This window comes from Beta vulgaris, chromosome 3, assembly GCF_026745355.1.
Source record: "Beta vulgaris subsp. vulgaris cultivar EL10 chromosome 3, EL10.2, whole genome shotgun sequence".
In the NCBI taxonomy this organism is placed as follows: Eukaryota; Viridiplantae; Streptophyta; class Magnoliopsida; order Caryophyllales; family Amaranthaceae; genus Beta; species Beta vulgaris.
In genome coordinates this window covers 11,977,258-11,988,656 of record NC_079204.1, presented here as the reverse complement: position 1 = coordinate 11,988,656, position 11,399 = coordinate 11,977,258, and the positions used below count along the sequence as shown (strand labels likewise).

At 34.6% G+C, this 11,399-nt stretch overlaps 3 protein-coding genes across 6 annotated transcripts; all 3 read left to right on the top strand.

Moving 5' to 3' along the window:
- The first annotated feature begins 772 nt into the window (after positions 1-772).
- On the top strand, positions 773-1,540 carry LOC104906657 (zinc finger protein 3). The gene has a single exon (XM_010695443.1). It carries the CDS (start codon positions 773-775, stop codon positions 1,538-1,540), a length of 768 nt encoding a protein of 255 aa, XP_010693745.1.
- Positions 1,541-2,779: 1,239 nt separating this feature from the next.
- On the top strand, positions 2,780-4,275 carry LOC104906617 (probable aquaporin TIP5-1). The gene is made up of 3 exons (XM_010695394.3): positions 2,780-2,912; positions 3,245-3,495; positions 3,892-4,275. Exons 1-3 carry the CDS (start codon positions 2,780-2,782, stop codon positions 4,273-4,275), a joined length of 768 nt encoding a protein of 255 aa, XP_010693696.1.
- Positions 4,276-5,320: 1,045 nt separating this feature from the next.
- Positions 5,321-10,731, top strand: LOC104906616 (uncharacterized). 4 transcript variants are annotated; one of them, XR_007272471.2, is made up of 9 exons: positions 5,324-5,582; positions 5,721-5,849; positions 6,344-6,383; positions 7,817-7,892; positions 7,993-8,193; positions 8,420-8,629; positions 8,717-9,119; positions 9,215-9,270; positions 9,482-10,731. XR_007272471.2 is itself a non-coding variant. In XM_010695393.4 (7 exons), exons 1-7 carry the CDS (start codon positions 5,540-5,542, stop codon positions 9,044-9,046), a joined length of 1,026 nt encoding a protein of 341 aa, XP_010693695.1. In that variant the 5' UTR covers positions 5,321-5,539; the 3' UTR covers positions 9,047-9,444. The 4 variants fall into 4 exon arrangements, 2 of the variants coding, with proteins under 2 accessions (XP_010693695.1, XP_010693693.1); XR_791926.3 differs by lacking the exon at positions 9,482-10,731 and having other exon boundaries at positions 9,215-9,444; XM_010695393.4 differs by lacking the exon at positions 9,482-10,731 and having other exon boundaries at positions 5,321-5,582; positions 8,720-9,444.
- Positions 10,732-11,399: the final 668 nt, after the last annotated feature.

Sequence of the window (11,399 nt, the reverse complement as noted above, 5' to 3'; positions counted from 1 at the left end):
GAAAAGCACGAAATTGAATAAATTTACACGAGCATGTTTAAATTGAATTGTGGATTCAAATTCAATTTCAAACTTCGACATCAAACCAACCAAATTTATGCAATCAAAATGAATCGTAACCGCAAATAAGATGTAGTTCAGTAAAGATACTCATTCAATTATAAACCAAATTCCTTAAAAATATGATAGTACTTCTTTATTTTGTGAATTTATTATGATTGCACATCATGAATCATGAAATGATATTATGGCAACATTAGTTGGCATGAAATCAGTCTTAAGGATTTTCCTTATGGATTAACCATTCTGCATTTGTTAATGGAAGTCAAACAAATTAATGGGAAAGAAATAGGGAGTTATTACCTCAGATAATAATATCATTGTGCAATAATTTCAATTCTTCGGAATGATTTGATGTCAACTAAAGTTAAGATTACTTGACACGTTTTCTTCATCGTAACACAAATCTTTCGTAGTAGCACACAATTTTTATTTTTGTTAACATATATTATCCTTGTACTTTTTTGTTAACTATAAGCATGTATGAGTAATTTCCGCAGATATGGAAAGTCAAAGCAAGGTAAAGAAATCTTAAGAGTTACACTTAAAATATCATGTGAATAATGAAGTAGATAACATGTTATAAAAAAAGATCTTAGTTTTTCTTCCCATTTATGAATTATAGGATCTTTAGTATTTAACACATTCCCTATAAAAAGCACCCATATATGACATATTACATTCAAGTTAATAAAAAAAAAACACCCTTGTCATGAATGCAAAATCATCGTGTTTTATGGAGTCTCCATCATCTTCTAAAAACCCTATAAACAATAAACGAGATGATCATAACAATGTCAAGAAAATGAAGGGTGCAATGGTATCTTCAAACTCTGCAAATAATACTACTCTTGATCTAAAACTTTCGAGTTTTAGCCAAGAAATAAGACCAATCGAAAGTAATAGCACGAGGGTTTTCACATGCAACTATTGTAAAGGAGAATTCTCAACGTCTCAAGCTCTAGGTGGTCATCAAAATGCTCATAAACAAGAACGAGCACGAGATAAGATGAGACAAGCAACAAAATTTCCACCATATAATGCTAACAATAACTTGTACTACCCTTACAACTTTGGTACATATAGCAACATAGCATCATATGGTGGATATTGCAAAAGGTCACCTCTTGGAGTAATCAAAACAAATTCCATGATTCAAAAGCCTGCTTATAGATGGCCAATTATGAATAATCATGGTTATAGATATGGGTATGGTGCCATAAACCAAGCTAAACCATCATTTATAGTAAATTCTCAATCATCTAATGATGATATTGTGAATTATTCTTCAATTAACAACTTGAATAACCTTTCTAAATCTTTGCCTACTCTTGGAGAAGGAGATTTCAAGGGTAATTATCGGATTGTTGAGAGTGGTACTGGTAATATTGAGAAAGAAGATGATGATCATATTTCTGGTGGCAAATTAGATCAAATGAAGCCTGAAAATTCATGCCTTGACTTATCCCTTAGGCTTTAATCTATGTCTTTATTAATTAAGTTATTGTTTTATGCATGGCACTTGATTTTTTTAATTTATTGTTTGCTTTGATATTTTCCCTTTTTTTTTTACTATATAATTTTGTATAATTTTGAATAAGTTGTGAGAATATGTTAGTACTTCATTGTTAGTATCCAATGTTTATACATCCATTCAATTTTATTATTACTAGTCTTGTATGCATGCAATGCGAGCAAAAATAAACAAAAGATCAATTGTGTTAATAATATATCAGTTGCGTTAATAATATATACGAAAAATTATTCATAAAAATTCATTGTATATTTTTCTTCTGTTTTTTGAAAACCAATAAATCAAGGATAATGTAAATATTTTGTTAATTGAGGATATAATGTAAAATATGGTAAATTTATATTTTATTACTTAAGAGTATAAAAGGGTTTATCATTTTTGGTTTTTCCTCCTCTTCCCTTATATAATAGAGATACCAAATTGATCGAATATTTTTACAATACAATAAAAGAGATTTCACTAAATGATCAAAGAAAATGGTCAAAAATTGATAAACATGGTCACAAAATCTCTATAAAATAAGGCAATTATGGTGTCTCTCATTTTTTACTAATATACCCCTATTTTAAAAACAAAAAATACAAACTACAATCCTCTTATTTCAAAAAAAAAAAAAACCAAACCACATACACAATACTTACATTTCATGCACGCATAACGTGCATATAAGGCTACTAAAACCTGATGTCAACTGTAAAATGTTGGTTGTAAATTTAAAAGTCTAATATCTGTCAATAATTAACACTTTCAAGAAACAATGATAATTTCATAAACTGTTGATAGAATAATTAAATTATTCGTTTGCATTTTCTCTCTTTACATGAACAAGAAAAACTTTTCACAAAATATTCGAACAAATAACAAATTGAGAATAATTTCCTAAATTTCTGAATATTGAGGGGTGGTGGGTTGGGGGGTAATTTTCCCTCCAACCACAACAAATTAACTGTCAAGTGCAACCGGCAGTTATTATTCAAATTTAAAACGCTCCATAGTAACCATGCAATATAAAAAAACAACTTCCTGTCACAATTTTTCAGTTTCCATTTTCTTTCCTTCAATCAAAACAACATTTCTTTCTCTAATATCTCTTCTTACCAATTTCATAGTAATTAACTTGTAATCAAAACTTTATTTGATTATTAGTTTTTAGACTTTAATCAACAACATAAACCAACAAAAAAAATGGCACCAAGAACAACATTTACTGCCCATTTTCGACAATCAGTAACTCCAAATGCTCTAAGATCTTACCTTGCTGAATTCATCTCCACTTTCATCTTTGTCTTGGCTGCCGCTGGATCAGCCATGTCGTCTCGTAAGCCCCATCATTTGACTAATTATTTCATATTGTTTTATCAATCAAGATTAATAATACTAATTCTCCTCTGTATCTTATGTTTACCATGGTTTTAAACTTACAAATACACACATCTTCTTAGACTAAATTTTGCATAGTGTACAAGTGTGGAGAATAATTGTGTTAACGCGGACATTATAATATATAGGGTACATCACACTTTCTATCTTATGTATATACAATATTACACTAATACATATGTTTGGTTTATAGTTTGTCATGACTAGGTAAATTTGGCAACATTGGTGTACGTATCATTTTTATGTTATGTGTTACTTTTTGTTTTGTAGGAAAAATAATGCCAGATGCAAGGTCTGATCCATCTAGCCTGGTAGTTGTAGCCATAGCAAATGCATTTGGCCTGACCGCCGCAGTCTATATATCCGGTAGCATTTCCGGTGGCCACGTCAACCCCGCCGTCACATTTGGAAAGGTGGTAGGATGCCACCTTCCAATTCCTACTGCCCTCTTCTATTGGATATCTCAGATTCTTGGTTCTGTCATGGCTTGCCTTCTCCTTAAGATTGTCACTGTTAATCAAGTAATCATTTTGACTTCTTTCCTTTTACATTTAGCTTTATTCTAGACTAATTTTGTCCCTTTGTATTTAATTGATTGATACAATAATGTGTTCTTGATCACACTAAAAATATGATGGTAATACTTGTACTGCCTCTGCATTGTTTTGACTTTTGCATTATTCTTGCAGAGTTGCAGTTATTTTTATCGGAAACTTGTGAATAATATACAATACAATTTTAGTATATAAGGTGTTGTTTAAAATATATTAATTATCAAAGTTGTATATCGGCAAGCATAAAAGGCAAAATGTTGCGAGTAAAAAAGACGGAGAAAGTATTATATATTGTATTTGTGTAATTGTATGCATTGACATAGATTTGAATAATATGTGTGATTTATTGGACTTATCTTGCAGAATGTGGTACCCCATGCAATATCGGAGGAAATGACCGGGTTCGGAGCATCCATTTTGGAAGGTGTACTCACATTTGGTTTAGTCTACACTGTATACGCAGCAAGGGACCCAAGACATGGACAATTGGGCTCTATTGGACCCTTGGTTATTGGACTAATAACCGGAGCGAATGTGCTAGCTGCTGGCCCGTTTTCTGGTGGGTCAATGAACCCAGCATACTCTTTTGGGGCAGCTGCTGTTGGTGGCAGTTTCAAGAACCAAGCAGTCTATTGGATCGGACCCTTACTCGGGGCGACGGTTGCCGGGCTTTTATATGATAATGTGGTTTACCCGCCTCATGAATTGGATCCTCCTCGTTGTGGACAAGAGGGAACCCGAGTTTGATTTGGTTTGAACGAGCTACTTGTTTGTTTGGTTAATACTTAATAGGTTCGTTTTATGTCATTGTGACTTGTTTTAGGCTTCGTACTATGTTTTAGCCTTTTAGGTAGCCAATTTTAGGGTGTGGTTTTTACTTTGTACCTTGTTGTAGTATTAGTAATGGTAGCCTCGTACGATTTTACCTCTTGAATTAACAATGTCTACTAGAATTTAGTATGATCTTATGTACTTTTACCTTAATACTTACTATGTTGGTTATATTGACTAGGCTATATTGTTTTTCTAGCAATCAAATCTATTTTTCTTGATAAAATTACTAAGTGAGAACAAGAAGATTGTAGTGACTACAAACTTGACTAAACTAACGATGTCTACTAACGTATGTCATAGTTTAGATTGATAAAGTTTCTATATAGAGAGTAAGATAGTATCTTAGTTCCCTTCACTTCCATGTTCAACTGATAAATGATAAATTTAAATTTGTAGCATTTCCACCTTGAAAATACCAATCTTATTGCACCTGATTGGAACTTATTGGACCTTATTAGACTTGATTGAAACTTATTGCACCCTATTGGAACTTGTTGTCCTGATTGGACCTGATTGAGACTTATATGAACTGAATTGAACTTATTAGACCTGAAACTTAATTTATTAAGGTGAAGAGAACGCACCCTAGGTAACATTTTGAAGTATTTTAAACTTTATATGACAACAATATCAATATAGTTACACCTAAAATTGAATCATCTAATTTTGAATACATCAAAATAGGTCCTTCGATCCTTCCATAAAGCGATAAATTACGAAGTAATATTTGGTCTAGTTGTTTGGTTTTAGAAGCACTTTGGGGTGGGAATTTCTTCTTATCATTCCACATACTCTCAAAGAGCCTTACTTGCAAAATCGAATTGAGCTAACTTGAGCAATGTTCCAGTCTAGTAACGAGAATATCTAAAAGAAGAGAAAACCCAAAAGAAGAGTTTTGGCATAATAAGCATAGGCCCATACATATATTTACCATGAAAAAGGAGGTTCTTCAATCTTCATACATACGAGTTTACCAATTTGGGCAATTTGGGCAACTATTCCTTTCTGTTTAACCAGTTCAATCCCTTTTTTCTCTTTCTCTCTCCTCAACCTCAAAAACCCTAACTACGTTACCAATCTCTTCCCTTCTCAAAACCACCTCTGCACCCATCAATTAACTCTTTTTTTTTCTCTCTTTTAACCTAATTTGAGCTCTCATTATCCTGAATTTTCAACCATGGATGCTCAGAGAGCTCTTCTCGATGAATTAATGGGCGCAGGTAATCGAATCACTCATTCCTTTTTCCGCTTCAATTTCTTCTTACTTTTTTGGTTAATTTTGATTATATTTGATTGCGATTTATGTAGATTTTGAGAATTTTGCTAAAGTTTTGAGTAATGTTATTGCGTAATTTCAGCTCGAAATCTGACTGATGAAGAGAAGAAAGGTTATAGAGAGATAAAGTGGGATGATAAGGAAGTTTGTGCGCCGTATATGATTCGATTTTGCCCTCACGATCTCTTCGTCAATACTCGAAGTGATCTTGGTGCGTCTTCTCTACTTTTGTTAATCGATTTCGTAGCTTATTCACAATTTCCGTCATTGATTTGAATTGATGAAAGATTAGCTTAGTTATGTAATTACATATAGTACTGTTTTATCAATTGCATTGCAGTCATGAATTAGGTCGGAGTTTGAAACAAACAGTTGCACAGATTTCGTAATTGGTTGCGAGTTGTTATTTCTTGATGGTTAATCTTTATTAGTTTGAATGTGTGATAGTTTGTTTAAATTATCATCCAAATATTGTCTATAATTGCACTCGTTATAGATTGGAGTTGGCGAGGAAATACATGGATATGAATGTGACTTGCTCGGTTGGGAAATTAGGTTTTGCTTGATTAATTAATAATTGGTGAAATAAGAGTATTATTTCTTCTCATACTTGTGAAGAAATGAAGCCTTTTTGGTATTGACTTGATTAATTTTTGATAAATATCCTTTGTGTAACCTTTTTTTTTTTCTATTTCATTGTTGCAGGACCATGTCCAAGAGTTCATGACCAAAAGCTGAAAGAGAGGTAATAGATGCAGTGTATCTGTTTGCCTTGATTTCAATTGTCTATGTTTTATGGGAAGTGTGGAGTTATGTTGCTCGCTTGTATTAGGTGTTAATTGTTTGAAAGAATCAAATTGTTTTTATTTGCATATGAAATTTATGTTGTCCTTTTGAAAGTAAGTTGCCTCCTTTATATATGTGGTGTAGGATGGAATTTTAATTAGGGGTTTCTCAGGTGCTTTGCTAATTTGACATATGGAGGTCTGGATGTTACAGGGTTTACTCTTTAAGGTAACTGATTTAATACTTCTCAGGCAGATCCTTTAAAGACGAGGAAATTTGTATTTAGTGTTAGATATCATAGTTAACTAAGTTCAATGGTTAGCTGACCACTTTCATTGAAATTAACAACCTGGATTTCATGGGTATGTGTATATGCTTATTTAACGCATTTATCCGAAGCGAGTTTTTGTTAGAGATAGGGGCAGCCTAATGACAAGCAATTGTTTCTGCAAGTCTATATAAAGACTTTTTTTTCTTCTTTTAGTCAGTTGCATTCTGCTCTAGACTATAGCAGTACCCGTACGAGTATGGGATTGGGAGGCCTTAACAGAGCAATTGGTTTTCTGTCTGTGAAAATTATGACTTTCTAAATAGGTAAATAGCTGATCAGTTTCACTCTACTCTAGTCTATTTAGTGCAAAGTTGAAGATTTTAATGTCAATTTAGCCTATTATTTCTTTGTTGAGACTTGAGTGCCATGGTGTTTCAATGCCCCCACTTCACCAGTCATTCCAACAATCCAACTGACCCATAGGCATGGTCGCATTATTAAAGGGGAAAGTATGAAGCAAGAGTAATGCTTGTGTTTGGAGTCATTCTTTTGGTGATATTATTTTGCAGAAGTTATTTTGGGGTGATATCTTCTGGGATGTAGTAGGGGTGGCCCAAAGTGGAAAATGTTTGAATTAGAGCATTACTTTGCATATATAGTTATCAACTGGAAACAATCGCTAGGTGATTAGAATACCTCTAAGTGCAGGGCTATTCTCTTACATAAAAACTTTCCAATTGTGTTGTGAAGATTTTGGGGGTGATCTAATGGGCACATTATTCTTTCTGCGATTATGTTGTTTTTGTATGAGAGGATGGAAAACTGCGTCAGAAAAATGATGCCATTGGCCCTTGATGTGATGTAATCTATATTGGTCAATCTAAAATAAGGGTGTACTGGAGAATCAACACATGTTGGATGATACTCGTGTCTTTTCATTGATATCGTAAATATTTTCCTTGCTTTTCATAGGTCGATTTACTAGTTAAGCAACAGTTCTTGCTTATGATTTGGTATCTGTACTTGCTTCTTCTTCTTCTTATTTTTTTATTATTGTTATTATCATCTATTACTATTTTGTTGGCTTCCATTTTTAATATGTCCTGAAATTTGGATGTTAGCTTTGAGAACTCTCCAAGGCATGACTCATATGTCCCACGTTTTGAAGCAGAGCTTGCCCAATTTTGTGAGAAGCTGGTGAGTCTAACTTTATATATTTTTTTTCCCTAATAGCCGATGCCCTGGTATTTTAGCTTAGCATCTCTGGTTTGTGGACTTTGTTTATCTTACCTTCCAGGTGGCAGATTTGGATAGGAAAGTAAGACGTGGGAGAGAGCGGCTGGACCAGGAGGTTGAACCTCCACCTCCCCCTCCTATTTCTGCAGAAAAAGCTGAGCAGCTCTCTGTACTTGAAGAGAAAATAAAAAATTTGCTTGAACAAGTAGAGTCACTGGGAGAAGCTGGCAAAGTCGATGAAGCAGAAGCACTCATGCGAAAGGTGCTGCTTGCTATATATTTCAGGAAATATGTTATATTAACATTTAACGCTGTAAATGATTTTGCTTTCAATATTATTGGTAGCACTATGTAAATGGTCTTTTTTCTAAAGTATTGGCTTTCTAATTTCTCTAATTAGTTCTTCAAGTTTCATTTATATGATTGTTATACTTGGAAACAAAAGGTAATCCTTGCTAGTGGTAACATTCCGAAAAGTAATCTTGCAGGTGGAAAGTCTTAATTTAGAGAAAGCTGCATTAACTCAACAGCCCCAGAATGCAGCAACAATGCTTACCCAGGAGAAAAAGATGGCACTATGTGAAATTTGCGGTTCCTTCCTGGTAGCCAATGATGCTGTGGAAAGAACTCAATCTCATATAACTGGCAAGCAGCATATTGGCTATGGCATGGTCCGTGATTACCTTGCTGAGTATAAGGTGTGGAAGTATTTTTGCTTAACTGAACAGCTTGCACATGCTAGCAAATAATATTTCCTTGGTTAATGATTCGATTACTTTTACTAGGAGGCTAAGGAGAAGGCAAGAGAAGAGGAAAGATTAGCAAGGGAGAAAGAAGCAGAAGAACGTCGGAAGCAGAGGGAAAAGGAAAATGAGAGTAAAAACAGAAGAAGCATCTCCAGTGAGAGGGACCGTCATCGTGATAGGGATTATGGCCGAGATCGTGAAAGATCACGAGAATGGAACAATAGGGGGAATCGAGACGAGGGAAGAGGAATGGATCGGAGAAGGCAATATGATCGCAATGGAAGGGATGGAGGGAGGAGTACGTATCATGGTCGTGAACGTGAAAGGAGCAGGTCACGGTCCCCTGTTAGGCATGGCCACCGGAGGTGATCTAAGAGTGCTGGTTGCCGATATTAGTAGGCAGTGGGTTGTGTAGATAAACGATGATCTTAAACCTACTGAGGTAGATGCTTTATATCTCAAGATGTTTTGTGTCTGTTTTCGAGGTGTTGCATTGCAGTCTTATTGGGGGTTAAACTTTTCTTTATTGTCCCACAGTGTTGAGACTATACTCTCTCCTCTCATCAATCTTGTTAGAGGTCAAAGAGATTGAGGTAGGTAAAACTTCATCGTTGTAATCTTACCTATAGTCAACTTGAGTTTTGTCCAATTATAGCACATGGTCTTTGAAACATTTTTTGATCATGCGGGGGGTACGCAAGAAAATATGCAACTATGCTGCATGGCTTGTGTGCAACTATAGCCTTGTCAGGTGACTTTCTGGTTCAGGTACTTCGTCAGTTTCTTTTTATGTTTTAATCACAGGTGCTAATTACAATTGACCTAAGAAAATCTGCATTAATAAATGCTTCTTTTGAGACTTAGTGTATGAACACTATCCTGGCTGGTGAAGACGGATGATGATGGTGTTGGGTTTTGACATTTCCATCAATTGTAATTGCTTCTCTTAAGCTGAACGGATACTTTTCCTGCTTTTCTTCCCTCGCCGAGATACTGCAAGTGCAGTCCAACTCGTGATTCTTCAGACTTTGCAGTTTGACATCAGAAACTGGGCATACTTCCCGTCCGCTTCTAGTGTGGGTAACTTTTCTTTGTGCTATTCTTGTTAGGTAGCTTGATTTAATTTCCCATCATCTCTCCATAACAGTGTCAGACTTCATCTGATGCTGTTAAATGGATATGGAAGCTAGGCATGATTGTTTAAAAGTAACAGCAAAACACGCAAAAGCTTGACATATGAATGTTAATTGTTATTTAGTTTCTCTTCAGTCACTTCTGAAGAGCCCGAGTAACATTTCAATGAGGGTTTTTTCAGAATACAACTTCACTTTGTGTGGACGCACAGAAGTCTTGCAAACATTACAAAATGGTAAATGTGGGGACATATGCAAATACCAGAGGTAACCTAGACTTAAAAAACTCCCATTTGTTTCTATTGGAAAATTCGACCAGATAATCATCAGTTTGCGTCATATAAAGTTCCAAAATTTGACGAACTCCTGTAATATTCATAAGTTTGGCATGTTATCAACATGGGTGATATAATAATGAACGGCTTTGAACTTTGTTAGCACTTTTCCATCAATTCAAACATGCCCTTTTGTTCCCATGTGACAGCTTTGTTGGTAGAGGGATGAGCCACAAGGATTCACCAAAGAAGGGTTTCTTTTAGGGAAAGTAATGAAAAACAAACTCTGCCATCAACCTGTTTACAAATGCAACAACTTGTGATTATTTTGATAGTTTGTCGAACTATAGTTTATTTTTAGTTTATGTTTCAAACTTGGGATTATTTCTGTCAAAATTTCCTACTCTTTAGGGTACCATTCAGTCGCAAGAAAGGTGGAGCTCGATTCAGGTATCGTGCGTGTCTATGTGCTGGGTTCATGCCAAGTTTTCTTTGTTGGTCTTAGAACTCCCAAGTATCCTTGGGTATTTTGTAATCATGTGAACTTGGATCGGCCACTGATTGATGCCTGGATGTAGTTGGTTATAGACTTTGGATAGTGTATCTCTTTAAGATGAAATAAATTCTTTACTCGTTTAGTGTGTTATGCTGGATGATTTACTAATCTGCACTCAGAAATAGACCACATAGTTCATGATAATCGATTCAGCAAAAGTTAACGTGTTTTTTACCATCTTGTGTACATCATCATATATGACAATACTTACTGCTCCTATGCATCTTACCCAACTTAGATTTAGTAAGGGCTATTGATGTCAATACGCATGTTTTTGACGAAGACCTAGCTACAAAAGATTCCCAGTGTATTCAAGTTTTCGTTTGTGCTTCTTAGTTTTTGTTCTTAATAGTAGTTGAGGTTTTAGCCTGTTATGAACCCATGAAAATGAACTCAACTATGTCTTTATAGCTTCATCTTACAGGCTTGATGTCGAGCTTATGTAAGACTTAGCTTGAATTTTAACGTTTCAGCAAAATGATTGAACTCTAGTGTTTGTTTTTTAAATCATAGAATGATAGGATCATAGGTGGTCATTTTAATGATATAATACGCAGGTCATAATATGGATTATTACCCCTCAAAAAAAAATGGATTAGTACTTGACGTGCTAATGATTAGGATAATGATATACAATAAACACCGACTGAATTCAATTAGTTGTTAGTGTTGCATCTTGATGGGATGAAATTAGCAATGAAGTTTCTGAAATGGCTAACTGATCTTGTTGGAGATCGTAAACATTGATTTTCTTTGCT

Excerpts from the sequence above, each read along its gene's own strand:
- LOC104906616 (XM_010695391.3), top strand. The coding sequence starts at position 5,540 with ATGGATGCTCAGAGAGCTCTTCTCGATGAATTAATGGGCGCAG. Across the intron at positions 6,384-7,816 it reads GACCAAAAGCTGAAAGAGAG|CTTTGAGAACTCTCCAAGGC; the intron begins GTAATAGATGCA and ends TTTGGATGTTAG. Across the intron at positions 8,194-8,419 it reads CAGAAGCACTCATGCGAAAG|GTGGAAAGTCTTAATTTAGA; the intron begins GTGCTGCTTGCT and ends GTAATCTTGCAG.
- LOC104906657 (XM_010695443.1), top strand. The coding sequence starts at position 773 with ATGAATGCAAAATCATCGTGTTTTATGGAGTCTCCATCATCTTCTAAA.
- LOC104906617 (XM_010695394.3), top strand. The coding sequence starts at position 2,780 with ATGGCACCAAGAACAACATTTACTGCCCATTTTCGACAATCAGTAACT. Across the intron at positions 2,913-3,244 it reads TGGATCAGCCATGTCGTCTC|GAAAAATAATGCCAGATGCA; the intron begins GTAAGCCCCATC and ends TTTGTTTTGTAG. Across the intron at positions 3,496-3,891 it reads AGATTGTCACTGTTAATCAA|AATGTGGTACCCCATGCAAT; the intron begins GTAATCATTTTG and ends CTTATCTTGCAG.